This window comes from Martes martes (genome assembly GCF_963455335.1).
Source record: "Martes martes genome assembly, chromosome: X".
NCBI lineage: Eukaryota > Metazoa > Chordata > Mammalia > Carnivora > Mustelidae > Martes > Martes martes.
This window is the reverse complement of record NC_137897.1, coordinates 76,561,974-76,589,412: the sequence shown is the minus strand read 5'-3', so window position 1 is coordinate 76,589,412 and position 27,439 is coordinate 76,561,974. Positions and strand designations below refer to the sequence as shown.

The 27,439-nt window shown below is 40.1% G+C and overlaps 2 protein-coding genes across 4 annotated transcripts in view; one reads left to right on the top strand and one right to left on the bottom strand.

Annotated features, from left to right (window-relative positions):
* Positions 1 to 201: 201 nt before the first annotated feature.
* On the bottom strand, positions 202 to 26,042 carry CSTF2 (cleavage stimulation factor subunit 2). 3 transcript variants are annotated; one of them, XM_080794757.1, is made up of 16 exons: positions 25,947 to 26,042; positions 24,544 to 24,622; positions 23,836 to 24,005; positions 22,986 to 23,122; positions 22,395 to 22,514; positions 22,143 to 22,280; positions 20,491 to 20,614; positions 15,838 to 15,900; positions 13,449 to 13,508; positions 13,181 to 13,267; positions 12,661 to 12,802; positions 11,684 to 11,859; positions 10,795 to 11,102; positions 7,222 to 7,332; positions 6,188 to 6,313; positions 202 to 2,969 (listed from the first exon to the last, which is right to left on the bottom strand). In XM_080794757.1, exons 1-15 carry the CDS (start codon positions 26,002 to 26,004, stop codon positions 6,191 to 6,193), a joined length of 1,896 nt encoding a protein of 631 aa, XP_080650883.1. In that variant the 5' UTR covers positions 26,005 to 26,042; the 3' UTR covers positions 202 to 2,969; positions 6,188 to 6,190. The 3 variants fall into 3 exon arrangements, with proteins under 3 accessions (XP_080650883.1, XP_080650884.1, XP_080650885.1); XM_080794758.1 differs by lacking the exon at positions 13,181 to 13,267; XM_080794759.1 differs by lacking the exons at positions 13,181 to 13,267; positions 13,449 to 13,508.
* Positions 26,043 to 26,197: 155 nt separating this feature from the next.
* LOC308337224 (uncharacterized protein) overlaps positions 26,198 to 27,439 on the top strand; it is a 42,042-nt gene continuing 40,800 nt past the window's right edge. Inside the window, exon 1 of the mRNA XM_080795339.1 lies at positions 26,198 to 26,456. The gene's annotated coding sequence lies outside the window, so the exon portion shown is untranslated. The remainder of the gene's footprint in view (positions 26,457 to 27,439) is intronic.

Below are 27,439 nucleotides of genomic sequence, written 5' to 3'. Positions count from 1 at the left end.
GGCCATGGATCCTTTCTTGGGAAAAGAACTATATAAATCCTTCCGGAACGCCATGACTGCAACAAGGCCTGACAGCAGTGGTGGTTGACAGCTACACAATCTGACCCCAGGTGATACTGTTGATTCCAGGTGTTGCCTTTGGTCATATTTTTCCCTCCCTCTCACCTCCAAAGAAGATTTGTAATTAGGGTGTTTTTTTTTGAAATAAAAAATTTATTGAAGAATTAATGACAAAACATAATAATAAGCATAAATAATAAAACAATGAACATAAAATCACCAAGAACCCCATCCCTATATAACACTATGTACATTCTTACTGTTATTTTAAACATGGTGTTACCTGGTGTGAATAGCAATTTCTGCTTTACTTATTTTTACTTGCCAAGAAATGAAGGATTTTTTCTTTGCTTAATGAGTGAAACTTTTATTACTTAATCTAGGCTCTCCATTTGGGAAAGAAAATCCTGGAACTCTGCTAATTTTAGGTAAAATTATATTATAATTGAAAGTCAGGTAATTGTCATTAGCTTACATTGTTCTGTTGGAAATAATTGCAAAAACTTGAACTCCATCTTAAAATGACTTAGTCAACAGGGGCTCTTTATCATCATTTTTACTAGGGGGGTTTATGAACGTTTCATTTCTCAAAAAGATAAATTTAAAACTTTGATACCATTTTTCGGGCTCTTCCCTATTTATTAAGGAATCATTCACCTAATGACATAAGCAAGATGTCTTTTTCTCCTATCAAAATGCTTTTTTTCTCCATCCACCTGGCTCTGGGATGTTAGTAGTCACAGTGATCAGTAGAAGTAAAGACTGGGGGGCCCTAAAGAGAGAGGAAAAAACCCATACTTCACTGTGACCAAAGACAAGTCAACTCATTAGATTTGTAAGAATGTTTTTACTAAATAAGCATTATAGCACCTATTTCTCTACCATTAAGTGACCAAAAATGAATAGACAGTTGTTTCTAATGATCCAAAAACCTACATGACTTGAAGGATTAGTAAGATCCATTTTCAGTAACTAGTCTGAACAAAACAAAGGTGTCATGAACTCATGGTAGCTAATCGTTTCATTTATTAATTGGACATCAGGAAAAAATAGTAATGGATTATTTCCGTAGGAACAGATTGGAATATCCCAGCTGTTGCCGATTTCCTGGATTTCAATGATCTAAATGAAATTTAATAAGGCTTTAGGAAAATGCACAATGGAACCTGGATGGCGTGGTTCCTCTTAGATAATTGCTGACCATAGAATTTTGATTTGGAATCTTAGTGTTCCCTGAAACTTACATAATGAGTTCCTAATGAGAAAGGCTTCACTCTGTTTCTATGTCTACTTATATTGATATTTCAAGATAAGACTGCTGCTAAAAATCAACATGTTAAGGCCTAGAATATTCATGGAAGTAGGCAGAAAAGGTATTGATAATAAATCCTAGGTATAATCAACATCCAAGCCTCAACTGGGGATGAGCAGGATACCCAGAAAGCTCCTCAGCTATTTTGAGCACGTTTTTCTTCCTAGGTTATAATATGAAGTAGCTTATTTAGCAAATTTTTGTCATAGTAAATGTTTACATATCAGAATAGAAAATCCCTCAATTTCAATGTCTCTCATAAAGTCGATTATCATTGCATTCTTTTGCTTGACATGTAAGCAATATGCTATTACATTCTCTAAGCCTAGGGCAGGCTTTTAATTCACTTGACCGTAATCCTCACCCAGGGGGTAGGACTCTGAGAATATAAATAGGCTCAAATAATAGTTCCAGTGGAACTTTACTAATTATTAAGGCATCTCTTAACCTCTTGAGGTTGGCCTGATGGGAGAGAAATCATGTTCCTCCTTAATGCCACTATGAGAGAGAGAATACTAGGCAGGGGGAGCCACAGGTTAGAGCGAGTGGCACTAATTACTGTCACATGTATCTGCAAGGAAGCAGGAAGGGGCAGGCCTAATGGGCAATCTGACTGCTTGTGATCTACATTTGGTCCTCTTAAAATAAATGAGAAGAATGTAGAAGTTTTAGGGTTTTCTATGTTTTAATTTCCCAGAATAAGTTTGGTTATGGGGGAAGGCCGTAAGTTCATGATTATCTAGAAGGCAGAGTGAAATGTATATTGTTCCTTTGATTTCTATTTAGTTTTCACTTCATCTTGAACATGTGAAAAATTAGTGGCTTCTTTAACTTTTAAGGTTGACTACCAAGACTGAAAAGTTTTAGGACAGACAGGTAAATGTTAACAGTCTCCCGTGTTGCTGATACACTCCAACCAGTGCCAATTCAACATTCTTGTCTTAGCTCTTAACTGTGCATGTGAATAAACCTGTTATTGATAAAAAAAAAGTGCATTTTGATCATTGCATTTTTCTAAACTAAATACACTGCTCTGCTAGGCTCTTTGCTTTGTTGGCCTTTTGACCATTTTATAGCTCTAAGCAGGGGCTATTTTCTCCCAGTAAACTCAGAAGTTCTAGCAAATTCTCAAAGGGCAAATCTTATTATTCTTGCTGGAAGCAAACAAAGCAAAAACTAAGTTCCAGAAAACATTGCTTCTGAGAAATTCTCAAATATCACCAAGAAGAGTAAGTGGTTAACTCAAAGGAAAAACAGAACTATGGCAATATAACATTAAAGTACAATACTGCGGTAAGGGTTGAAAACACATCTAAGGTTTCAACCTTGGTGTTCAGCTTTTTAAAAGCAAAAAGGTCGTGTATATCAATTTGCAGTATACTAAAATTTTGTTCAAAGTTTATTTCAAGTCACAGAAAATATACAAACTAAGACAACAGAATAAACTGATTTTGTTCTAAGAGAAGGTGATGGGAATCCTCCACCTGGCACCAATTTGAGTCATTCAAGGGTTAGGATGCAGAAGTCATCTTTTTGCAACATTTCAACAAAGTTATTGAATTAATTTCCCGATTTGTTGCCAGGTATTTTTGAAAACCTGTAAGGAAAAGTTGGGAGAAAGCCATTAGAAATGGAGACAAGGTTCTCTTTCCCAAACATCAGGAAAAAAAAAATTTAAAGTTGGGAGGGAGGCTATGCAAAAGAGCCAATCACCAGGGAGAGATTCCTAAGGTGTCTGCCTCCAGGATCCCCAAAGGGATCACCTGTTACAGCAGAGTTTCTTAACCTCAACACTACTGACATTTGGAGACAAATAACTCTTTGTTATGCGCACAGGGGTGGGGGAGATATCCTATGATTATAGGATGTTTAGAAGCATCTCTGGTCTCTCTACCTGCTGAATGCCAATAGTATACCATATCCCCTAAAGTTGTGACAATGAAAAATGTATCCAGACATTTCCCAATGTCCTACAGGGAGCTAAACTGCCTCTGGTTGAGAACCATTGATTTAACAGAATAGAAGCCTGTCAGAAGTGACAGCAGAAATGGATCACAAACAGCAAGGTATAGCATGGACCGAGAACCAACATTTTGGCCATTATGCACAAGTAACAACAAATACACATTAAAACCTTGCCCACATAAAACTGTATAGACCTACAAGCACACAGCACATCTTTTTCTTTCTCTCTCTCTCTCTCACACACATGCACACACATTAATGTAGGTTTAAAAAATGGTGAAAACAGAAAAAGTTCTGTAATCTAGTTAACAGTAATGTATCAAAGTCAGTTTCTTGGTTTTGTACTACAGACCAAAAAGGTATTGCATAACAGCTTCTCAAGATGTTATCTTTGCGGGAAGTTGGGGGGAAGGTACATGAGGCTCTTTGTACTATTTTCCCAACCTTCTATGAATTTATAATTATTTCAAAATAAAATATAAAACAAACAAAAACCTTTACCCTGTGGTTTATGTGAAAGGCTTTGAATTATCTTACAAGATAGAATACACAACGAAAGAAATTTCAGAAACATTTCTCTCTTCACTATCTAGAAACAGTAATTTCCTCATATTGTAAGGAATATCTTCTCTGACATAATAAACTAGAAAAAGTAAAAGAGAGGAATAGTTTTTCATCTATTCCTCTGACTATAACAGTGTATATTTTTACTAAAAAAAATGTCTTGGGGTATCTGGACTAAAAAGATAAAGTACTGGTCATACCAAAAGTCTGGCTAGCTATCCATCTATGACAGCTTCTCATTATAGTCCAATCATTTAAAGTCTAAATACAGGGATGTCTTGGTGGCTCAGTTGGTTAAGCATCTATCTTTGGCTCAGGTCATGATCCCAGGGTCCTGGGATGGAGCCCCGTGTCAGGCTCTCTGCTCAGCAGGAGCCTGCTTCTCCCCCTCCCTCTGCCTGCAGCTCCACCTGCTTGTGCGCTCTTTCTTTCTCTAATAAATAAATAAAGTTAAACAATTATTAAAAAAACAAAGTCCATGAGGAATTTGAGAGGCAGTGTGGGGGGCTTGGGAGTAGGGAAGGAAAAAATGAAACGAGATGGGATTGGGAGGGAGACAAACCATGAGACTCTTAATCTCACAAAACAAACTGAGGGTTGCCAGGGGGAGGGAGGTAGGGAGAGGGTGGTTGCATTATGGACATCGGGGAGGGTATGTGCTGTGGTGAGTGCTGTGACGTGTGTAAACCTGGCAATTCACCGACCTGTACCCCTGGGGCTAATAATACATTATATGTTAATAAAATAAATAAATAAACCTGAGCACCTACCAAAAAAAAAAGTCTAAATACAGATATGAGCATATTTCCAGTTTGGATGTTTTAATGACTTTGCAAATATGGATTAAAACACAATATATTTTGTAAAGACTTCTAATTAGTATAAATGAGCTCACTATTATCTGATATTATATGGATGGGAATTTTAATACAGATGAGGTAACAAGTAAAAATTCAAAATGTGATATCCCAGCTGATATTGGGACAACAGAGAGGTTAAATTTTAAGTTGTTTTTAGAAAACAGTATTATTGGGGTGCCTGGCTGGCTCAGTTGGTAGAGTATACAACTCTTGATCTCAGCATTGTAAGTTTGAGCCCCAAGTTGGGTGGAGATTACTTGAAACTAAAGAAATCTTTAAAGAAAAATGAAAACAATTATTTATTTTTTAAAGATTATTTATTTGACAGAGAGAGAGAAAGAGAGAGAGAGCGCGCACGCGCATGCCAGAGAGTGCACACAAGCAGCGGGAGTGGCAGAGGCCAGGGGAGAAGCAGACTCCCTGTGGAGCAGGGAGCCGGTGCAGGGCTTGATCCCAGGACCCTGAGATCATGACCTGAGCTGAAGGTGGACACTTAACCCACTGAGCCACCCAGATGCCCCAAGAAAAAATTATTTATGAAATACAAGATGTTGGGGGAAAATGGTTTTTAATTTATTTATAAAGATTTTATTTATTTGACAAACAGAGATCACAAGTAGGCAGAGAAGCAGGCAGAGAGAGAGGGGGAAGCAGGCTCCCTGCTGAGCAGAGAGCCCGACGTGGGGCTCGATCCCAGGATCCCGGGATCACGACCCAAGCCGAATAACCCACTGAGCCACCCAGGTGCCCCGGGAAAATGGTTTTTAAAAGAAAGGCCAATACACGGAATCAGATGGTTCCATGATTACGATCCATTTTATCTGACAGATAAGAAAGAAAAAGAAAGGGCAGCAGTGTATAGCAACCTCTAAAATGTAAAGGGGCTGATGGTAATGGTGGATGGTCACAACCCTGAAATATGTGCTCTAACAATTTAACATCAAAACCGTCAATATTAAATAAATACTGGAAACCAAAATATTTATATATTTTATTGAAATGCTTTGTATTTCCACCATTTTGATGGGACAGTTGGAATAAAATAACACCACTGATCCTGGAAGGATACACACCAAACCACATTTAGAGGTTGTCCAGGGAAGAAGATTAAAGAAGCAGAGCTTCCTACTCCGACCTTTCTCCATTTCTGTATTTGATTAAATTCGTAAAAGTGATGTTACTTTTGCCATTAGGAAAGAAAGGTTAAAAAAGATTACAACCAACTCAACAACTGAACAGATACCCTGTTCCTTCCCATCCTGATAGGAGCTGACCTAATAAAGGGTGAAGAGTTTAGCCAAGAGGAGTGTGGGCCTCAGACAGTCTTCATAGATCAGCTGAGAGGGTCATGGGTTAAGGCTGAAAGTCTCTAATACCCCAAATGCACAAGGAGATCATCCGACTTAGGCAAGTTAAGTCTGCTCACCTTTCAAGGTGCTCCAGTGGATTTCTGTATTTGTTCCTTTAAGATCAGGATACTCTGCCTCTGCTCCGGAGGCAGCATGGCGATCTGGTCCGCAGTCAGCTGAAGAACCTGCATGATCAAAGCAGCCTGTGAAGAGAAGAAAAAAAAGGGGAATGAGTTTTAATGATGGCGGCTAAGAAACCACCACCAGCTTCCATCCAAAAAGGAAGGATACTTCACACATAGAATACTACAGGCAAAAAAACCCACCCCAAACCAAATCAAGCCCAAACCAGCTGGCAAGAAAAGGCACAATGAAAAGCTCAAGTACAGTAATACCAAAGATTAGGAGACTCAAATCAGACAGACGCCTGCACGAACCCAAAGTTCTTACAGACTAACATGCTATCTGTGAACCTTGGAAGTCTTCAGTTTTTAATCCTGTTTTAAAGATTTAAAAAATTTTATTTATTTGAGAGAGACAGAGCATGCGCAAGAGTGTGAGTGGGTGGAGGAGGGCAGAGGCAGAGGGCGAAGCAAACTCTACGCTGAGCAGGGAGCCCGAAGCTGATTCGGGGCTCGATCCCAGCAGGACCCTGCGATAATGACCTGAGCTGAAGAAAGATACTTAACCACTTAACGGATGGCGCCCCTTTTAAAAATCTGTTTTTCACAAGTTTTAGTCCTCCCATCAGACATGAGCTCCCCACAATGGTCAAATATAGAAACAGATGTACTCATGGGGAATCTGCTATGTTTTTAGGGATAAAGCAGAAAGGGGAGAGGGAAAAAAGGAAATCAGATTTTCAGGTCAATCTGGTCTGCAGAAAACAACCGTTATCACCCGATGAGTCTAAAATGTAACATAAGCTGCCATTTACATACAACCATTCAAGAACTTTAAGACCAGGCCCACAGATTTTCAGATAACAAGATCATAAAAAGTTGTAAGAGTAAACATCAGTTCCAAAGGAACTCCAAAGACCCAGGACCTCCACATCATAACTGAAAAGAGGAATCCAGAAGATGTGTGTCTATGGAGACAGACAGCTTACCTTCTCATGGTCCTGTGGGGTAACTTGGTTCTGGCCAGGACTAAAGCCCCCAGGCTGACCTCCACCCTGAATGCTTGCTCCTTGCATGCCTGCTCCCTGCATGACTGGGACCTATGTGCACAAAGAGAGAGGAGAGAGTTTTCAGAACTTATATAGTATTCAGAATCCAATAGCAGCAATGTGAAAGATATGGTTTGATTATGGATAGGAGTTTAAAAAAAAGCAAATTAATGACTCTGAAGATCACTTTCTACCATTAGCAATGGCAGAAGGCAGGGTTTAGCAAGAGATCAACTAGGGAGTTAGACACATTTGCTTATAGCAGCTCTAGCATCATCAACAAATATCATACAGCTCAATCAGGTACCATCAAATCAAGCAAAATCCAGCTGCATGAGCAGAGAGAAAACTGAGAGCATCCTAGAAACTAGTGCTCAGTGGAAACAGCAATGAAAGCCAGCAGATTCTAGAGATAATGTATGCTGGTCCACTGGGGAAGTGACATTCACAGAGATACTGCCTACCTCTAGTTCAATCAGACATGGGCAGTTCATCCCAAAGAGCCCTATCCCACAAGCAAGGCAGAGATGATCATAATGGCAGTGGCAGAAAGGAGAGGGGAAGGCCTCTGGGGAAAAGACTGCTATTCCCAACATTTGTTTTTTATACCTTCCCAGAGAAAATATGCAGCAGATGCTTTCTGCTAAATACAGAGCAAGAAATAGGACTGACCCAAGTTAAAAGAACAAAATGCAGTTATATCATACTTATTTACGATCTTCGGTGAGTTTGATCTTTGGGAAGACTATCAGAACCCAAAGAAAAGGCCTCAGAGCACCGAGAATAACTGTTAAAGGTCCTTATATTGTTATGTTCACACTCAGGCATTGACCCAGAGTTTAGGTACTATTATGAAACACAAATTGTGAACAAACTTAGTTACCTGCTTCCCCAGTGGATCAGAAGCAGCAAAGCACAAAAAGAAATGTGGATACATTGTTAAGAGCAGATGCCATGACAGCAATGTGAATAGCTAGGCGACAGCCTGATGGTGAAGGAGATTGGAAACCACACAGGAGATAACTACACTTTCTATTATAGCACATATAATAGGCATATTCAATGATGACCCTGAGTAATCAAAAATGGTAAAAAATCATTTTTCATTATCTTATTTAAAAAGGGAAGAAAGCACAGTACACTTTATTATCACTTTCTGTTCTTTATCAATACTGAATCCAGAGACCAGTCTGAACCTTAATGTTATGTTACAGATCTGAAACATTAGGAAAATAACAAGTTTGAAGCTTCACAATTAATACTAATTTGAAGTATTATATCATGAGCTAAACATTCAATAATGGCCATTTAAAATTTCCAGGAATGCCTGCTCTAGGCAGACAAGTCACAATATAGGTGACCACACGGCCATAGTTTGCCCAAGATAGTCCCAGTTTATGCTTTTGCCCCAGAGTAACTATTTAATAGCACTCTCACTTGCAAACATGTCCCTGTTTGGATAAGTCACATAATCACCCTAGTAATGATAAGCCTTTCATTTATTTATTTTTATTTTAAAGACTTAATTTATTTATTTGACAGGGAGAGACATAGTGAGAGAGGGAACATTGAACAGGGGGTGTGGGAGAGGGAAAGAAGGCTTCCTGCCGAGCAGGGAGACTAATGCAGGGCTCGATCCCAGGACCCTGGGATCATGATGTGAGCTGAAGGCAGATGCTTAACGACTAAGCCACCCAGGTGCCCCATAATAAGCCTTTTAACTAACAAGTTTCCAACTAGGTAAACTGGAATTAATTTTTAAAAATCTGATTTAAAATTATGAATTAGGGATATACTATAAAGTTAAAAACAAACACGGCACAGAATAGTGAAAGAAAGGAAATAGAGATGCATTTTTTTCTAATAATATATTCTTCTTTGTTAGAAAGATACATCAAAAATTGAATAAAAGCTATGATCTGTAGGGGATGGGGTCAGAGGGGAGACAGATACAGGGGAAGAAGCAGGGTTCCCACTGTCTATCTCTTACATATGAGTGAACATATTAATTTAAACAATATAAAAAAGATTTGAAGATAAAGTTTTTATTTTTTTCACTCAGATCTAATATGCTTTATACAATCTACTAATGAAAACTATATAAACCTAATATTACAGAGTAATGAGTTCAAGCACTAGCAGAGACAAAACAGCAAGACATTATCCAGAAATGGTCTTCCAACCTTTATTTTCAATGTCTTTCTCCACAAAACTATTGATAGAATTATATAACGACATCATGTAGTTATTTGTTGTCAGTCTCTCCAGTTAGAATGCAAGCTCCATGGGGGCGGGGACTTCGTTTTTTTCACACTGCTATATCCTTAGTACCTAGAGCTCTCTCTGGTACACAGTAGGTGCTCAACAAATATTTGCTGACTAAATAAATGAATAAAAACTGTTTCTATTTTAAGGCTACTGATCCTAGAGGGCAGAATAAACATCAAGGCCCCCAGACACATTTTTAAAAAGCACAATTTGAAAAAGAGAATAGTTTTCTTTTACACACCAGAAAACAACATATTCGTATTTCCTATTAAAGAGGGGGAGTCAGATACACACACATGATGTGCAGATAACAGGACTGAGTGGTACACTGAAAAAAACAGTGGGTTCTATTCCTTGCTCTGCCACTTTTAGTTGTGTGAATTTGGACAAGTCACCTGAATTCTTGGATCTCAGTTTCCGAACCTATAACATGAGAGAACTGGATGACTAACGTGTTCCATTCCAGTGACACTCTCCCTCTCCCTCTCACGCATACACACACACACAAACGAGAGCAAGACACATAAACATATGGAAGAGGGAAGAGAGACAGAAGTAGTACATAGAGGAAGGAGGAGCAAGAGGGAGATGAAGGTGCCAGCACATACAAATTCAGGGAAGAGACACACATACCATCTCCCCACAAACATTTGTGTGTGAAGAGGGAGGAGATGACAACACAGAGATGATCACAGATTGCCATATACATACAGCTAGAGAGAGCCAAATAAGGAGAAAGAAAAGATAAGAATTCAGTTGCACAGGTTTTCAGGTGAACGTTAGTAAAAACTGCCTTTCATGTTCCTTTCATGTTCCACCGTTCACTTAGGCTACATGATGAAAGTAAATTAAAATAGGTTTCTGCAAATCTAAGATTATTGAAATGACTGCTAATAGTTCTTCATATGCTCTAATGCAGTTCCTACGGTTGTACATTAGAATCACTTGGGGAAGGTTTTCAAATTATACATGCCTAGATTCTAGTGATACACACTGCCTCCTAAATCTGCAGGGGCTCTGCTCTGAATGGAACAACTCCTTAAATTGTGGGATAAGATTGCTACAATCCTGGTGGCCAGAAAATAACCATCTTAAGGGACAGAGAAACTAGAAAAAGGGAGATCTTCCTGTTCTAACAAGCTGAGAAATAGCCCAAATCAGAAAGCACTCACAGCTAGGCTCAATGGCCAATTCCTGAATAGATCAAGATTTCAAGTAGAAGCAAGAAGTGAGTATCGCACATACCTGTCTGGATCCCTGGGGGCCAACTGCCCCCATGTTAATTGGACTGGGACCCTGGATTCCAGTAGGCATAGGGCCTCTAGGGCCAGGGACCGGGCCCCTTGTATCCATACTTCTGGCCTCTATCCCTCTGACTTCCATCGCGCGGGCCTCCATCGCGCGGGCCTCCATTGCACGGGCCTCCATTGCACGGGCCTCCATTGCACGGGCTTCCATTGCTCGGGCCTCCAATCCTCTGGCATCTAATCCTCTAGCCTCCATGGCTCGTGCCTCCATTCCTCGTGCGTCTATGCCTCGGGGATCTCTTCCGCCTGTAAAGAAAGTTGTAAGAAAACCACTGTGTAGCTGCTCATCTTCACAGCGAAAAGAATCAATGATCAAAGAAAGAAATCTATTCCTTCAGTCACATCTCCCACCCAACTACAGATGACCCTTGAACAAGGTGAGGATTGGAGTACTCCCCCAAAACCTAACTAGTCGTAGCCTACTGCTGACTGGAAGCCTCACCAATAATAAAACAGTTGATGGACACCTGTTTTGTATGTTTATGTATTATGTTCTGCATTCTAATAACAAAGTAAGCTAGAAAAGAGAATGTTATTAAGAAAATCATTAAGGAAGAGAAAATACATTTAGTACTGCACTATGTTTATAACAAAAAATCAATGTCTAAGTGGACCTATGCAGTTCAAACGTGTTGTTCAAGGATCAACTATAAATGAGACTGCTTTTGCTTTCTCCTTCCTAGTTTTACAGGTTTGCAGATAAACCTTAAAAATGTTTGCCAACCCCACTGTCCCAGCCTTCTTTATCCCAGATTAGAACCTAAGACAGCTGGGTTTATTATCAGCCCACAATGACCAGGCGGCCTTATGACATGGTCTCCCCTTACCTCTGCCATCCAAGGGTGGACCCCTCTGATCTAGCATAGGTCCTCTTGGCTCTGCCATTAAAGGTCTGGGCTCAGCTAATGGCCCTCCCCTCATCTCATGTGGGGGTGGGCCACGGCTGTCATGGCCAGGGACATGGTGCATGGGTGGACCCTGGTGAGGTGGTCCCAGGTAACCTCTAGAGATGGAGAAAAATGTGATATTTTAAAACAGAACAAAACAACAGAAGAAATGCCAAGCAGAAGATCAGTAAGTTAAAAAAAAAAGAACCGATGCAAACATCAGTCTACAAATGCTAAGAGAATGAAATGAATAGGTTAAAAAAAAAGCTATGGAGATATACATGCATGTATTTTAGAATTTCATATTTGCTCAGGGCACTCATAATTAAGGAGAAGGTAACGGATATTCCATTGTACAGAACGAGTATGTAGTAGAGCGCTTAAGAACGTGGGTTACTGCATGGGTTCAAATCTAGGCTTTATCACTTATTAGCTGTGTGATCTTGGGCACATTTACTTAACTTCTCTATGCCTCGGTTTCTTCATCTGTAAAACAGGACCGATATTAGTGTCACTCTCACAGGGCTGTTGTGTGGATTTAATGAGATGAGCGAAGTAAAGTACTCACAGCAGAGTCAGAGGCATAATCCCCATTCATATCAATCATCATCATCTTATTATTACTGCTACTGTTGATACTGCCACTACCGATAAGCAATGTAAGTTTTTCCTGTTTAGATATGTGCTAGAATTTCCAGTTTCTAAAGATGACTTGGGTAACCATAGTTCGTTCATTCAAAATGGTAAACTCAACAGATACAGTTCTGTCCAAGGAGAAGTGCTTCCTTAGTCTTAGACAGTGGCCACGAATATTTATTTATCTGTTGAAGTAGGTAAAGAGGTACAGAAAGATGGTGTTCTCGGACCAAGGGAAAATTTGGATTCCCCCAGTCTTTTCCTTCTTTGTTAGTGCTCACCTAGGCTCTACCTCTCCAGTTACAGAAAGTAAAGTGCCTCCACGCGGGTCATTTGGGGCGTCTCCTAATAGACCTCGAGGAGTTGGGACGTTGGCAGGCAAGGGCCCACGCTGCATAGCGGCTCTGGGGTCCTGCATCGGCACTGACAGGGAAACAAACAGGGAGTTACTGTTGTGAAGGACACATCAGGAAACAAGAAATGACTCTATATACCACTGACAACATAATTCAGACACCTGAGAGCGGGTGAAACCTCACCACAGCAGACTCCTCTTGCAGCTCAAGAACAGAAGCAGGGTGTAGGCAGCATCTGTGCCATGTCAGAGGTATGGATGGAATTACATAAAGAACAAAGTGGGGAGCAACCTGCCAAGGACTAGCACTGCAACCTGAAGAACCTTATGTTCCTGGTTTTCCTTAAAATCAATCTTAGTTCAAGGACCAGAGTCACAAAAGAGAGGTAGGGTCTTGGCATATGGGAACACTGCCATGGCTCTGCAAGAACCTGCTGTCTCCTTACAGACTGCTATTCCATCCAAGCCTCCTGACACCAGTAGGGAGGGAGTACAGCCTCGGACAGATGCCCATATCATCCATGTTCTCTGCCCTGTGTGAAGAGGTCAATCTTAGGCTTGTGGCCCCAACAGGAAAAAAATTTAAAAACAAAAGCCCAAAACACTACCCTTCTGGGTTCTGAACGTGAGGATGACTGCCAAGCAGCCCTTGTCCTCTCAACGTCCCACCCTGAACACCACAAGCAAAAGGAAACCCGTAGATACAATGGGTACCTTGAACTCGCTCAATTGATGCAGGCCCGGCGGGTCCCACGGGCGAGTGCTGTAGGGTTCCTAGGTGAGCAGTAAGTTCAAAAGGAGAAAGAGCAGACACTTAAATAGCTTGCACGCACGCAACCATACACACACCCACACCCACACACAGAATCATACACATATAGACGTTGGAGATTTACACATATAAGTTAAAATGCCAAGAGCGCTACAAAGTCTTCCTAAACCATAGTAGCGTCTTTGGGATCTGAAACTGTTCTGCTGTAATGAGACTGCCTCCTAAAGTGAAACAGGTGGGCCACTGATTTTATTCAGCCACTCTGAATTTCCACCTCTGCTACTACGAGTCCATCTAAATCTCCTTATACCGTTACAAGAAACAAGGCAGTTCCGAATCTCTAGTTAGGCAAAGAACATAGACATATTTTCATAAGAAAAACATGAAAGACACTTTACTGAATCTGGAAGGCAAGATTTATTCTGAAAAGGTCCCTAACAGAAGCGGACTGTACTGTTTTTGCCATAGTTTATTGCACAAAAATCTCTGCGGGAAATGCACTGAATGATCTTTAGACAAAGAAAGAGAACATCACTCCTCAAAAAATATTCTGCCACTGCGAGTCTCTGGTGATAAGCAAACACCATGACAACAGCAGACAAAGACTAATGAGACGACAAGAGAGCCAACACTACACAGAGGTGGCAGAAGGAAAGAAGTGTCTTCCTAAACTAATCTCACTGTCTCCTTTTACCATTACAAATGTGCATAAGAAGCATGGATTCCAGGAAAAGAAAGAAAACTGGGTACAAGTGGAAAGATTCTTGCTTCCTCTGCTGAGTACTGAACAAAAACTATAAAAGAACACTCATCTCCTTTATCTCTTTGAGAAGACACACCTGATACATCCTCAAAACTCTAGTTATTTCCCTTTGCTAACTTTGACCCAGAGAGGTGATAAGAACTATAGCAGGAGAGAAGAGGTCTTTTGGGAATACATATTAAACAGCTCAAGTTTGATTGACTGATGGCTTGGGAAGAAGAAAAATATGACTGGAACCCCAATGCCTTCTCCCTGATGCAGCAATACTCTGGGTACACGTACGATCTACTGAGAGTGGTCAAGGGCATTGGGGCACAACAGCACAAAACCACAGGCTGCTTAGATGAGGCATTTGGTCAAGAGCTTGTTCTACTGTCAAACATCTGACCAGATGATCCATTCTGTCACTTTAGCACCCAACCTTAGTGAACAAACTGTAGACAAGAAAATATAGTACCGAGGCCTTTATCTTAATATTTTGTTTTTTCTTAAAAATGGGTTTCATTTATAGGCCATGTGCTAAGAAGTAACTTAAGCTTCTCTGTGCTGCCAAAAGCTGTTCTTTCTCATCATGATGATAACATGACTGAGAATAGAAGACACTGAAGAGTGTTTGTGGAAGTTAATAGAGGTGGTGAGGATTTTCAGAGTAAGATTTTAGTCAGAGACTTCAGCACCTTGCTCTGCCACATACTAGCTGGGAGAGATGAGTGCCCCAAGTCCTGTCCACATTACTCAGCAGTATTTACTTACCATGTGCCCAGGAAGAAATAACTTAAAACTCTGAGCTTCCATCTCTTTACCTGAATACTGAGGTGCTGCCCCCTAACTCACACAGTTGTTGATGAAAATTTAAGTGCCTGGCCTATAGCACGTGCTCAATTTTACTGTTAGTTCCTTCTGTTTTCTTACTCTCTCCTCCTAATGTTTTCAACCAAACCACTGCATTTTCTGTTTCTTCAAACTCTAGCAACAGAGGGAAATAATGTGGAGATTCTGGAGTGGCCATTGCTGTGGTAGCCAGTGTTACAGCCACAGTGTAATATACCCTTACCAAGTAGGCTTCACAGACCTCTGATCCCCTCCCAGTCTTCTCTGTGGTTTAGATTAGGCTTCTACATGTTATATGCTCATTATTAAAATTCCTTAATCAGTCAACAGATATCCGCAGAGTGAGAGAGGACATGTCAGCAGTGTCATTGGATTATTATGAAAAGGTGACATAAATAGAAACAAAAGATCCATCTGCTTTATTGATTCTTGTAGAGCTGGGCTCTGAGCCACTAGATGGAAAGTCTAGACTAACACTGTGCAATAAAATACTCTGCAATGAGGGAAATATTATCTATCTGCCATATCCAGTATGTGGTGCCATAACCACATGTGGCCACTGAGCACTTGCAATGTGGCTAGTGGGAACGAGGAACTGAATTTTAAGTTCTACCTAATTTCAATGAACTTAATATTCAAACAGCCACATATGGTTAGTGGCTGCCATATTAAAACAGTGCAGATATACAACATTTCCAAGTCTAGTTCACATTAACCAGATACTAGTACTTATTTACCTTGTCCTCGCTCAATGGACACTGGTCCACTTCCTGGCATTCCAACCTGGGCTTGCATTCCTCCTAGAAGATAAAGAGAAGGAAAGAAAAACACAAATTAGGACACTGGAGAAAAAATTAGGACAGTGGCTGAGTTAACAAATTCCCTTCTTCTGCCTCACAGGCAGAAAACTACAAAAAAAGATCATAACTAGCACTAAACAATGTAGTTATACAGAAGGTAAAGTTTGTTAGTAAACTCTAGGGTTCAGTGATAGAAAAGTGAGTTAAATGAGAATATTTAATCACCCTGGTTACTAAAACCTTGGCAGAAATTCTGTGATATAGAACAATGGCACTTGCCCACATAATTCCTCTCAGAGGAGGCAATATTGTTCCCAAGGTATTTTGTAAATTTGTGGGTTTTTGTTGTAAAAAGATTTATGGGGCATGGCTGGCATTTCATGAGAAGCCAACAGGGATACTAGATGCAATGCAATGTCTGAGATAGTCCTCCATAATCCAGAATCATCTTGTCTTGCAAAACTTTCAGATGTCTTGGTGAACATTAGCACAAATGAAAACCTGTTTACAGTCATCTGAACTTAGAACCTAAGGCTGCTGTACTTGTAAACAAAAAAGCTCTTTTTCCCTATTTACATCTGTACACATATAAACTGAATTTTCCAGAAATACAATTACTGAGTCAATTACAGGTACGGCATTTTGTTTCATTAAGAACTTTACCAAAAGTTTCCACCATTTGAGAAAATCGTAACACTAATGTCAACAGTCCCTCTGGTATTTGAGTTGCGAAAACACCATACCTGTATCTGTCTGCATCTGTAGCTTTTACACTGATGGGACAGGAGCAAACATCTGACTGCTACCTTTTGGTTTCTTGTCTAGTTGTGCCTGAACACATGCATATTAAAAATATTCTTTATTATAGGTTAATTTCCTTTTATTTCTCCTTTATATTATAGTAAGGGCATTATATTTTTTTGGGAACTCATGTTAAGTAGGTTATATCTCTGTATTTCATTTCAGGATAGTAAAAAGTCATTATGAAATACATTATGAAAATGTTATGAAAAGAGCCTGCAGGGTCTATCAGGGTTGAGAACCACTGCTCTACCCTAACCAGTTGGGACAGTATTCTTTGCTATACAAAGAATAATTACGTACCACAAGTCCTTGTCTCATCCTTTCTATATAGCAATAATTCTCTTTTCCTCAAGGGAACTATATATGCTATATGTAAGAAGAAAAGACGAGCTGAACTGTTTGCAGTTCATTAATACTTAACTAAAAGATCAAGTACACATCATATTCTCTCTCTTTAAGATTTTATTTATTTATTTGGGAGACAGTGAGCACGTGTGAATGGTGGGGAGGGGCAGAGGGAGAGAGAGAAGCAGACTCCCTGCTGAGCAGGGAGCCCCATGCAGGGCTCACGGGGCTCGATCCTAGGACCCTGAAATCATGACCTGAGCTGAAGGCTGATGCTTAACCGACTGAGCCACCAAGGCGGCCCCACATTATATTCTCTTAGTCCGTTTAATATGCCAGGTACTGAAGAGCCATGGATTAAGAACCTGAACCTCTGCTAGCCCCATCCCTACTAAGTAACTGTGATTTTGAACAAGTGATTTGATAAAGTTAACATTTGTCCATGCTTACTCATCTGTAAAGTGAATAAGCTTGTTTAAACCAGTGGTTCTCAGAATGAGCTGCTCAGATCAGAAGCGTCAGTGTCACCAAAAATTGTTAGAACTGCAAATTCCAGGGCCTGACCTCAGACCTGCTGCATTACAAAGTCTGGCGGTGGGGACCAGCATCAGCACTTTCATAAGCTCCTCAGGTGGTCATTAAAGTTTGAGAACTGCCAGTCTACAGAATTTCAAAGGTCTCTTCTAATCACAAACCACTCTATGATTTATTCAGACCATTCACTAAAACAATGTAAAGATTTAGGATCTGAGGAAAGTGGTGGCAGAAGGACATATGGGCATAATTTCTCATATTATACACTATCACATGATGGCACTTTCACTTTCAGCTTCCCAGAAGTGGAATTGGTGGGTAAAAGTGTACATGGATTTTAAATGTGAGACTACTTTCTTAAAAGGCTAAAACATTTCACATTTCCAGTAACAAGTTATGATACCACTTTCCCCACTAATAGTGTCATCTCTCTTTGAAACTTTTGCCAGATTGATGGGTTTAAGTAAAGTGAAATCCTGTAATTTAATTTGCAATCCCATGACTACAAATGCATTTGTCTTTGTTGCCATTTGCATTTGCTCTTCTATGAAGCGTCTACTCATTTTCTTTGCCTTCTTTGCTACTAGGCTGTTTCCCCTTCTCACCAACTGTCAATGAGTTTTGTACAGGGTATTTCAAACATCTGATTGATGTTCTAATAACTTCAGAAATAGAAATGCTACAAACTTATAAAAATATCACTTTAAGTTCCTTTCACACCTACTTTCAACTTCTATATTTATTAATCTCCTGTTTTTGGTATCTTGTTTCTTTATAAAAAGTATTTTCCTAGTTCTTTTAAAACTAGTACTTAGAGTTCCTTTATTCTTTAATAACGCAGGCATTTGAAGGTATTCATTTTAAGTACTGTTTCCCATACTTTTTTGTATACTTTTAGTTGCCTTTTGGATAATTTATGAATCTCTTCTTTACTTCCCCTTTAATTCAAGGATTACCTAGTGTTATGTCCCTTATTTTTCCAAGTAAAGGTTATTTTCAGTCACATTGTAATTACTTCTAATTTTACTGATTTATAATAAGAGAACATGGCCTGTAAAATCTCTACGTTTTAAACTTGTTTTTATTTTATGGCCAAGTATGTGTTTTTTAAGTGTTCCAAGGTTTTTGGGGGCAAAAGTGTATTCTTTAGTCAAAAGACCTAAATCTCCCATAATAAGTCATACTTACTGGTTCCACTACTTTATTCACTATCTTTTACTTATTTTTTGTCTAATAGTACAAAGGTACTCAAAGTGTGGTCCACAGAAAGGTTGATCCACACACTGTATGTTAACAATTCATGACACTGTAAGTACAGAAATGGAGAGCACTTAGAAACTTTTACAGCAATTTGATGCTTCTGTGACATTTAATTGCATGATCAGGGCACCTGTGTCACTGAACAGAATACAGATGACTTGGGTGTTTTTCAACTCACATTATGAGCTGCATATGTCATGGGTTGCATACTTGTCATGTGTAGTAGGGCCACATTTTGACTTGTGATATTTCAAGGGTTTTTTTTAAAGATTTAATTTATTGGGGCACCTGGGTGGCTCAGTGGGTTAAGCCTCTGCCTTCAGCGCAGGTCATGATCTAAGGGTCCTGGGATCGATCCCCGCATCAGGCTCTGCTCAGCAGGGAGCCTGCTTCCCACCCGCCCCCCGCCTGCCTCTCTGCCTACCTGTGATCTTTGTCATATACATAAATAAAATCCTTAAAAAAAGATTTAATTAATTTATTTGAGAGAGAGAGCGAGTAAGAGAGAGCATGAGAGGGTAGAAGGTCAGAGGGAGAAGCAGACTCCCCACGGAGCTGGGAGACCGATGTGGGACTCAATCCTGGAACTTGATCCCGGAACTCCAGGATCATGATCTGAGCCGAAGGCAGTCGCTTAACCAACTGAGCCACCCAGGCACCCTTATTTTAAGGTTTTTAAGTTAGGCACCCATAACTCAAAAATGTATGAAATACAGAATCCATTTCTTTCATTGAAAGATATTTACTCTATAGGTAAATGACAATCATGAATTTGCTGAAATTTCTTTTAAAATCCCTTCCTCTATTTCTTGTCAACTTAGCTCTATAGACCAGTTTCTCTACAAAACAGAACAATTGAGATTCAACACTGAGTAGTGTTGTAGTCAATCTAACCCAGATTAGATAAATTAACAAGAGGCAAATATGTTGCATAAAAACTTAAAATATTGATATCTATCATGTGTTCATACAGGAGTTTCATATAGGGAACCACTATTTCACACAGTAACTCTTAGTTATGATTGTTGAATGACAAAGAGCTACAAGCATAATAGCAATACTCATTAATAATTTCTACAGACATACTTGCAATCAAAATGTACAGTTTCAAAAATTTTTTTCCTTTTGTTGTTTGGTCTGATTGTATTTAATGAAATGTAATTTCATATCTATTAAATATAATAAAAAAATGTCACTATGTATTTTGTATCTTTTTTTTTAATGTGCCTTTCAACCTAATCTAAGTCTCTGGCTTTTGGTGGGAAAATTCAGTCCATTCACATTTAGCAGAATAATGACTACATGAGATTTTATTCCTTTCTCCTTACTCTATGTTTATTATTACTTACTTCACAATGTTGTTTTCTTTTTCCTCTATTTGCAGGCTTTGTTGGCTAGTTTCCATTCATTCCATTTCCTCCTTGTTAATTTGGATGTTTTACCTCACTTTTCCATTTTGTGGTCCTTTTCCCTTCTCTCTGTGTATAAGAGACCAACTATTTCCTCCACCTAGGATATATGCTTCCTAGCTATGTAATTTTCTATCAAGATTTCATTACCACATACTAATTTGGTGACATTATACCATTTGCTACAACAAAACTTTAGCAAAATACCAAAATGGTGGAGACTGTAAAGGAAACATACCTCCAGGAGCTAAGGAACCAGGACCAGGCCCTGTTACAGCCGCTGGTATCTGTCCTGGTGCTGGAACTCCAGCCTGCATAGAAGCTTGCATCAGAGAAGGTGCACCATTGACATGCATTCCACCCTGAACAAAAATAAAAACAAAAATAAAAAAAATAAAAATGGTATGTATATGCCTTTGGACAATACACATGAGCCTGGTTATATAGAACACAATTAAGATGGACCATGTTCTCTAAAAGCAGACACTGACAAGTCTGACCTGTGTTGTGAGGCCATATGTGGCACCTACGGTTGACTTCAAGTTGTTTACCTCTACCAATCTGAATGGTAAAAATGGTATATTACTGTTCTTTCTGTTTACGTTTACCCTGAGGTGGAACACTTTCATTATGAAAAGCTCCAGATATATAAATTGTATAGAAAAGAAAATAAACATACAGTTTAGGAAATAAATATATTATATATACTTGAAATCTGCCCTCTGGTCTTCCCTAACTGCATCCTGTGTCCCCTTCTTAAGACAACCACTTAAGAATTTTTACAGACATTTTAAAATTGTATGTAAATCATTACATACTAAACATATTTGCAACTCATTCAACATGATTTTGGGATCTGTGCAAATACAAATATGCCATATTTTGGGAAGGCTTCTACATTCACTCATTTTCACTTCTGTAACTTTTGAGTTATCTGTGTTACACCATGTATCCTAGTTCCTCTTTACTACTATATGGAATTAGGTTTTTGAAAGTCATTCATGGCGACAGGTGTAATTTATTTAACTGCTATAGAGTATTTCGCTGGATAAATATACAACATTTTCCCCATTCTTCCACTGATGGACATTTAGGATGTTTTAACCTTTCACAATTTTAATGTGGAAATAAACATTCTTGAATGTGACCAAGGACACTTAATGGGCCTGTTGTCTGTCATGTGTGTGGCATATACTTTTTCCCAATTTGTCATTTATCTTTGGGGTTTATTTCTATTTCTCTATACAGAAATTTTTCAGTTTTCAAATGTACTGATTTCCTATGGCTTCAGTTTTGTGTCATGCTTGGTAAGCAAGCTTTACTTTTTTCCATTGGTAAGGAGATGTAAGAATGCCAACCTCATACAATTACTGTAAGTCCTAGATGAGATAATGGATGTAGAATAACAAAGTGCCAACCATAGTACCACACACGCACATAAATACCAAAATTAGCCTATATATAAAAGGACAGGGGCGCCAGGGTGGCTCAGTGGGTTAAAGCCTCTGCCTTCAGCTCAGGTCATGATTCCAGGGTCCTGGGATGGAGCCCTGCACCGGGCTCTCTGCTCAGCAGGGAGCCTGCTTCCCCCACCCCCCCCACCCCGCCTGCCTCTCTGCCTACTTGTGATCCCTGTCTATCAAATAAATAAGTAAAATCTTAAAAAAAAATAAAAGGACACACATAAAGGATCACTTTGTTTCACAAACTTGGCACCAAATCTATGTTCATTCAGATGCCATGTACTCTGCAAAACGAAAACTGCTTTTATGCCTGGGAACTGAAATTATCATCTTCAGCTCCTGACTGTTCTTCTTTCAGTATATCTTCCTAACATGAAAATGGCATTCAAAACATGTAAAAGAAACGTTAAAGGAGATAAAGCCCTACCAAAGCCTGGGCCTGAGGGGCCTGAGGATTCTGCTGGTTCATTGACACAGTGGATCCTGAGCCAGGCCCAGCACTGTGGACTGGCTGAGGGTTGCCTGCAATCAGTGTTGGGATATTTGTCTGGCGATGCAGAATTTTCTAAAAAATGAAAAGACAAATCTATGAGTTGTTTGTTTAATAAGGCAATCAGGCAGTTCTTACCCCACTCAAGGTGTGCCGTGGTGTTTCCATAAACAAATAAGAAGCACTCACCAGAGCAATCTCTGGATCCACAATTCTCATCACTACCTGAGCTTGTAGCAAAGCATAAGCCAGCTGAGGGTTCTGAAGCAACATGTTCCGTGCTTCCTGGGGACTATTCTGGACACAAAGCTGGAAAGATAAAGAGATTCATCATCAGGCTCAATACTTAGTACTTAGAAATTAATAGTGATTTAGAGCCATTCTCATCTGAGAAATATAATACTCAAGAAGCATTTTAAGCTATCATCGGTTTTTGTATAGCACACAAAATTTTGGTCATGACAGGCAAGAGAAGGAAGAGGCATTTCAAATACCATAATACCACCATTTAGGAGAAAAGCCACATTTGAAGATCTACATCTGATATCTATGGGCCACAAAAAGCCAGATTGTATAGTTGTGTTTGTGTATAAAAAATGGAAAGCTCTTTGCACAAAATATAAAATATGCTGTTCACATATGGCATATCGAAGGTGCAAGAAATGGTGGTCAACAGGCACACCTTATATTTGAGTTCAGGGAACCATTTCCATTCACTTGATTAACTCCTCAAAAATTTGATGTGATTTGATTTGTTCTTAACCTAATGCCTCCTCCCACCTTCATTTGTTTCATCAGCTCAAACATCTGCTCTGGTGGAAGACTGGCAACTGCTTTGCTAATGGACTCAGGGGCATCCTCAGGACTGATGGTCTCTCCATAAGGTGACTCAATGACAGGGGCACCAGTGCCAAGGCCTGATTGGGAAGAAAGTACAAAAAGTTAAGGAGGCAAAATTATGAGCTAAATCATTTCAAGTATCTACTTTCCAGGACTGCTTCCTTTCCAGGACCTGTTATAACTTTAAATTATCTGGAACTGAGAAGTAAGTGATCTGCAAGTCTCTTATTTCTATAGAGGAAAGTGACAGAAAGTATTTTCTGTTCTCAGAAGAAAGCTGGGACTAGGATCACATAGGTAGACAATGTTAACCTAAATTAGGGATGAGGCATATTGATTTCCTTTTGACAAGTCATTAGAAGCGAAACAAGAGATAAAGATGCTAATCTTAAAAACAAAATAACAGAAAAAGATGCTACTTTCAGAATGGAATTCCTGATCTGGTACCTCATGAAAAAAGCCAGGATGCCTTAGTAATCCCACCAATTAAAGATCTGACAAACAGTTATAGCAGCGGTTACCTAACGACATAGATCGTGCAACTAATGGCTTGGTGAGCCTGAATTCATCTTCAACTGTAAATCAACTCCTTTGTAACTGAAGGACTTCTAAAGTCAACTTTACCTTGTTTCTCAAAGATATACACTTCCCTAATGCAGGAGCCTCAAGGGGGTCAAGAAGCTAAGTGGCCAACCATTTTAACAGGTGCTAAAACATATCACAAATGGAAATATCTTCATTGTTACATCTTTACTAATTCATGTTGCATACAAATCAGGTTTATACTCACTCTTCAGCTCTTCTTTGTTCTTTTCACTGGCAGCATTGTCCACTCTAAGTGCTCTCCCACTGAATTCACGCCCATTCAGGTTTCGCATGGCACTAAGTGCTGTCTCCTGGTCTTGGTATTCACAGAAGCCATAACCCTTTGGCTTTCCTGTCTCCCTATCATATACCAACCTGGAGGAGCAGAACCAAGTATCAGGCACAAATGTTACACATACATAGGGTTCTTGCTAACATGGGCATGTTCTAATTTGGTCCACTCTAAGACAAATAACTTTATCACTTTGACTATTTCACTGAAATATTTTTTAAACATTTTTAAATTAAAAAAATGTATCTTTTAGTAAGGGCACCTGGGTGGCTCAGTTGGTTAAGTGACTGCCTTTGGCTCAGGTCATGATCCTGGAGTCCCGGGATCAAGTCCCACATCAGGCTCCCTGCTCAGCAGAGAGTCTGGTCTGCTTCTCCCTCTGACCCTCACTCTTATGTTCTCTCTCTTTCATTCTCTCTCTCAAATAAATAAATAAAGTTAAAAATGTATCTTTTAGTAAAAATAAATGTGAATTGTATGGTATGTAAATTATACCAGAATAAAGCTTTTACAAACAGAAGGATGCATGTGAAAAGTCACCAGTAAAAACCTTGCTATTATTGCTAAAGGCCAAATTTGTGATTTTAAAGAAAACCCCAAGTAATCAAAGGAGAAGCTCACCTGAAACTAACAACGGGTCCAACCTCAGAAAAGATGTCCTTTAATTGCTCTTCAGTAGCCTCATATGGAATGTTCCCCACTATGGAAGAAAATAGACAACAGATTAAAACTCTGAGTTTGTAACCTATTTCCCCTGTGAGGAAGTAAAACGAATCAGTACTTACATCACTGAAAATGTAACAACTACCTCAAAATAGTGTTCCCACACTCCTAGTTCCATGGTATTTCAGACAACATTTCAATGTTGTCTGCTGACTTTAATTACAAAACAAACCACTAAGATTAAATATAAAAGGTACAGGCACTTCTAAATATCAGTTCTCAGACTTATCTTACAAGTGTTATGATTTTCCTTACCTTTGGTGAAAATAAATACTTTGGCATTGGTATTTACTTGAAGATCTGCAAGTCTTATCGACAACTATTAAAAATACCAATGTATTTGATATTTTAAAAACTGGCATATTATTTCTGTATTTCCACACATACATACAAACTCAAAGAATAACCATGAATGTAGTGGAGGATGTTTAAAAATTATTCTGAACTGTTTTGTTATGGCCATTCCAAAAGGTGCTTTAAAATCACCACACGGACGTTAAAACAAAACAAAACAAAACAAGTTAGTTTCCAGGCGCCTGGGTGGCTCAGTGGGTTAAGCCGCTGCCTTCAGCTCAGGTCATAATCTCAGGGTCCTGGGATCAGGTCCCCCATCGGGCTCGCTGCTCAGCAGGGAGATTGCTTCCCCGCACCCCTCCCCCCTGGCCCCGCGCCTCCCTCTCTGCCTACTTGTGATCTGTCAAATAAATAAATAAAATCTTTAAAAAAAATTAAAAAAACCTTATTTCATCTGAAAAGATTACTCAGAATGGACCTGAACCTCTTTAAAATTTCTTCGACGAGATCTTAATCATTCGTTCATTCATAATTTACAATCCACTTTAAGACTCCAGGTGGCCATTACCAGTATCGAACCAAAATGTTACAAGTAAAGAACAGAGGCTGAAAGTCCTTATGAGAGGGCGGGAAGTGGACACAGGGTTCTATACACTCAGCATATAATCTGTATTCTGGGACAGGGAGTGAGTAGTACGGGACAGTTGCCATGCGCCCTCGATTCTAGACAATAATAGAAGCTCATGAAAGGAGAAACGCATAGAAACTGAACGCTAGTTTAACTTCCTCAGCCACATCATGAAAAGGCTGTGAGACCTCAGGGGAAGGGAGCATCACTTTGCCCGCGAGTCCACTAGAGTGGCCGTTCCACAAGACAGGCAGGTAGAGCTGCAAGCCCGACCCATCACCAGCTCCTGCAGGAATTCATTAGGTGCAGGGGGTATTCCTTGCTGCTCCTTGTCTCTTTCTATCCCTCCCAGACGCTTGGCTCCACGAATTCCTCTTACCGAACACCGAACGCAGAGAACGATCTACCGCAGGGTCTCTCACAGTCAAACCCGCCATCACTCTCTTCCGGCAGCTTCCGGTGCGCCAGAGCACACTTCCTTACGGCGCCTGGGCTCTGCGCTAAACACGCTTCAGTACAGGCGCGTAAGCCGGAAGCACCTGGGCGGGGCGCGCACATGGCCCCGCCCCTGGCGTCATTGCGTAAGCAGCTGGCGCACCCTCCATTCCCAAGAGGTAACCTCTCCGGTCTGGCTTGCGACCGGAAGATAACTCGGTTCCGACTTAGGCTTGTGCGGTTCTAGACTAACTTGCAGGATTTTAGTCTGTAGAGTTCCTTATTATTCATTTTTTCTTAGACCAACACGAAGAATCATCGGCCACGATAAAGATGGCGGCAGCCCCTTTACCGTGGTAACGGGGAAGTCATTTGCTAACAACCTTGGCCCTTACATTTTAGTTCCTCCCTATGAGGGAAGGGAAGTGCTTGGTCCCGCCCCAGCAGCGTGCCGGTGAGTTTGTAAAAGCTGGAGTGTACCAAGCAATATGAGGAAAGAGAGTCGCGGCAGTCTAGTGAATGAGAGAATGAGGAGCGCTCAAATTCAAGGCGTCACCATAGCCAAGGAGATGGGGGGTTAAAGGGAGAACAGACTTCTTTCTGCTCTTGTGTAGCCCCCCTCAGCTCCATATGCTTGGTGGTGGTGAAGGAGCGAGCTGGCGGAGGGCATAGGCTAGCGGGGTATCAGAAAAGATCATTGGTTGGGGTACACAGCCAGCGGCTAAAGCAGGATTTGAACTCAGATGCTTTGGTTCGGAGACCGAATGTTTAACCCCTGTAACTGTTGTCTCCCAGTATAACTGCGGGGATATGAGCGACTCGGCATATTTTATTACCATTTTTGAAAGAGAACTTAGAGCATTTGACATGGTGATACTGGGTCGGTGGCTCATAACAACGAACCATTCAAGAATAGGTTGAAGCACCTATAACCAGGGACTTGTGCTGTCATCAGTCATTTGTAGAGAATGGATTGTTGGTCTCTCTTCTTCAACCCTACTCCACTGGTTATAAAGGAGAAGGTGTGTGCAGGGGATGTTTCCTAAGCTTTTGCTTTTGTATATTCGGGTTTAATTTATAGGCCCTGTGCTAGTGATTCCTGCCTCAGTGCCTGATGTCCCTCAGAGTTGTTTTCCTTGACTGCAACACTCTCGGAGTGATACATATCTTTAGCCTATAGGTTATAACAAAATGAAGGCAGAAGGTAGGGGGCCTCATGGTGTTTTTGTAGGTGTCATGACTGAACCTCAGTTAACAATATCGATGCAGTATGAAGAGGTGTGTGAGGGGGAACTAGGAAAAATGCATTTCTACAACAGTGGGACTATGCTTAGAATAAGTGTTATTTGGGGGTTTTGCACAGAAGAGAAAGGATACCCGGTGCAGAATCAAAGAATTTGGGAAACCATAGTCAAGATTTGTGGGGCATTGGCAGAA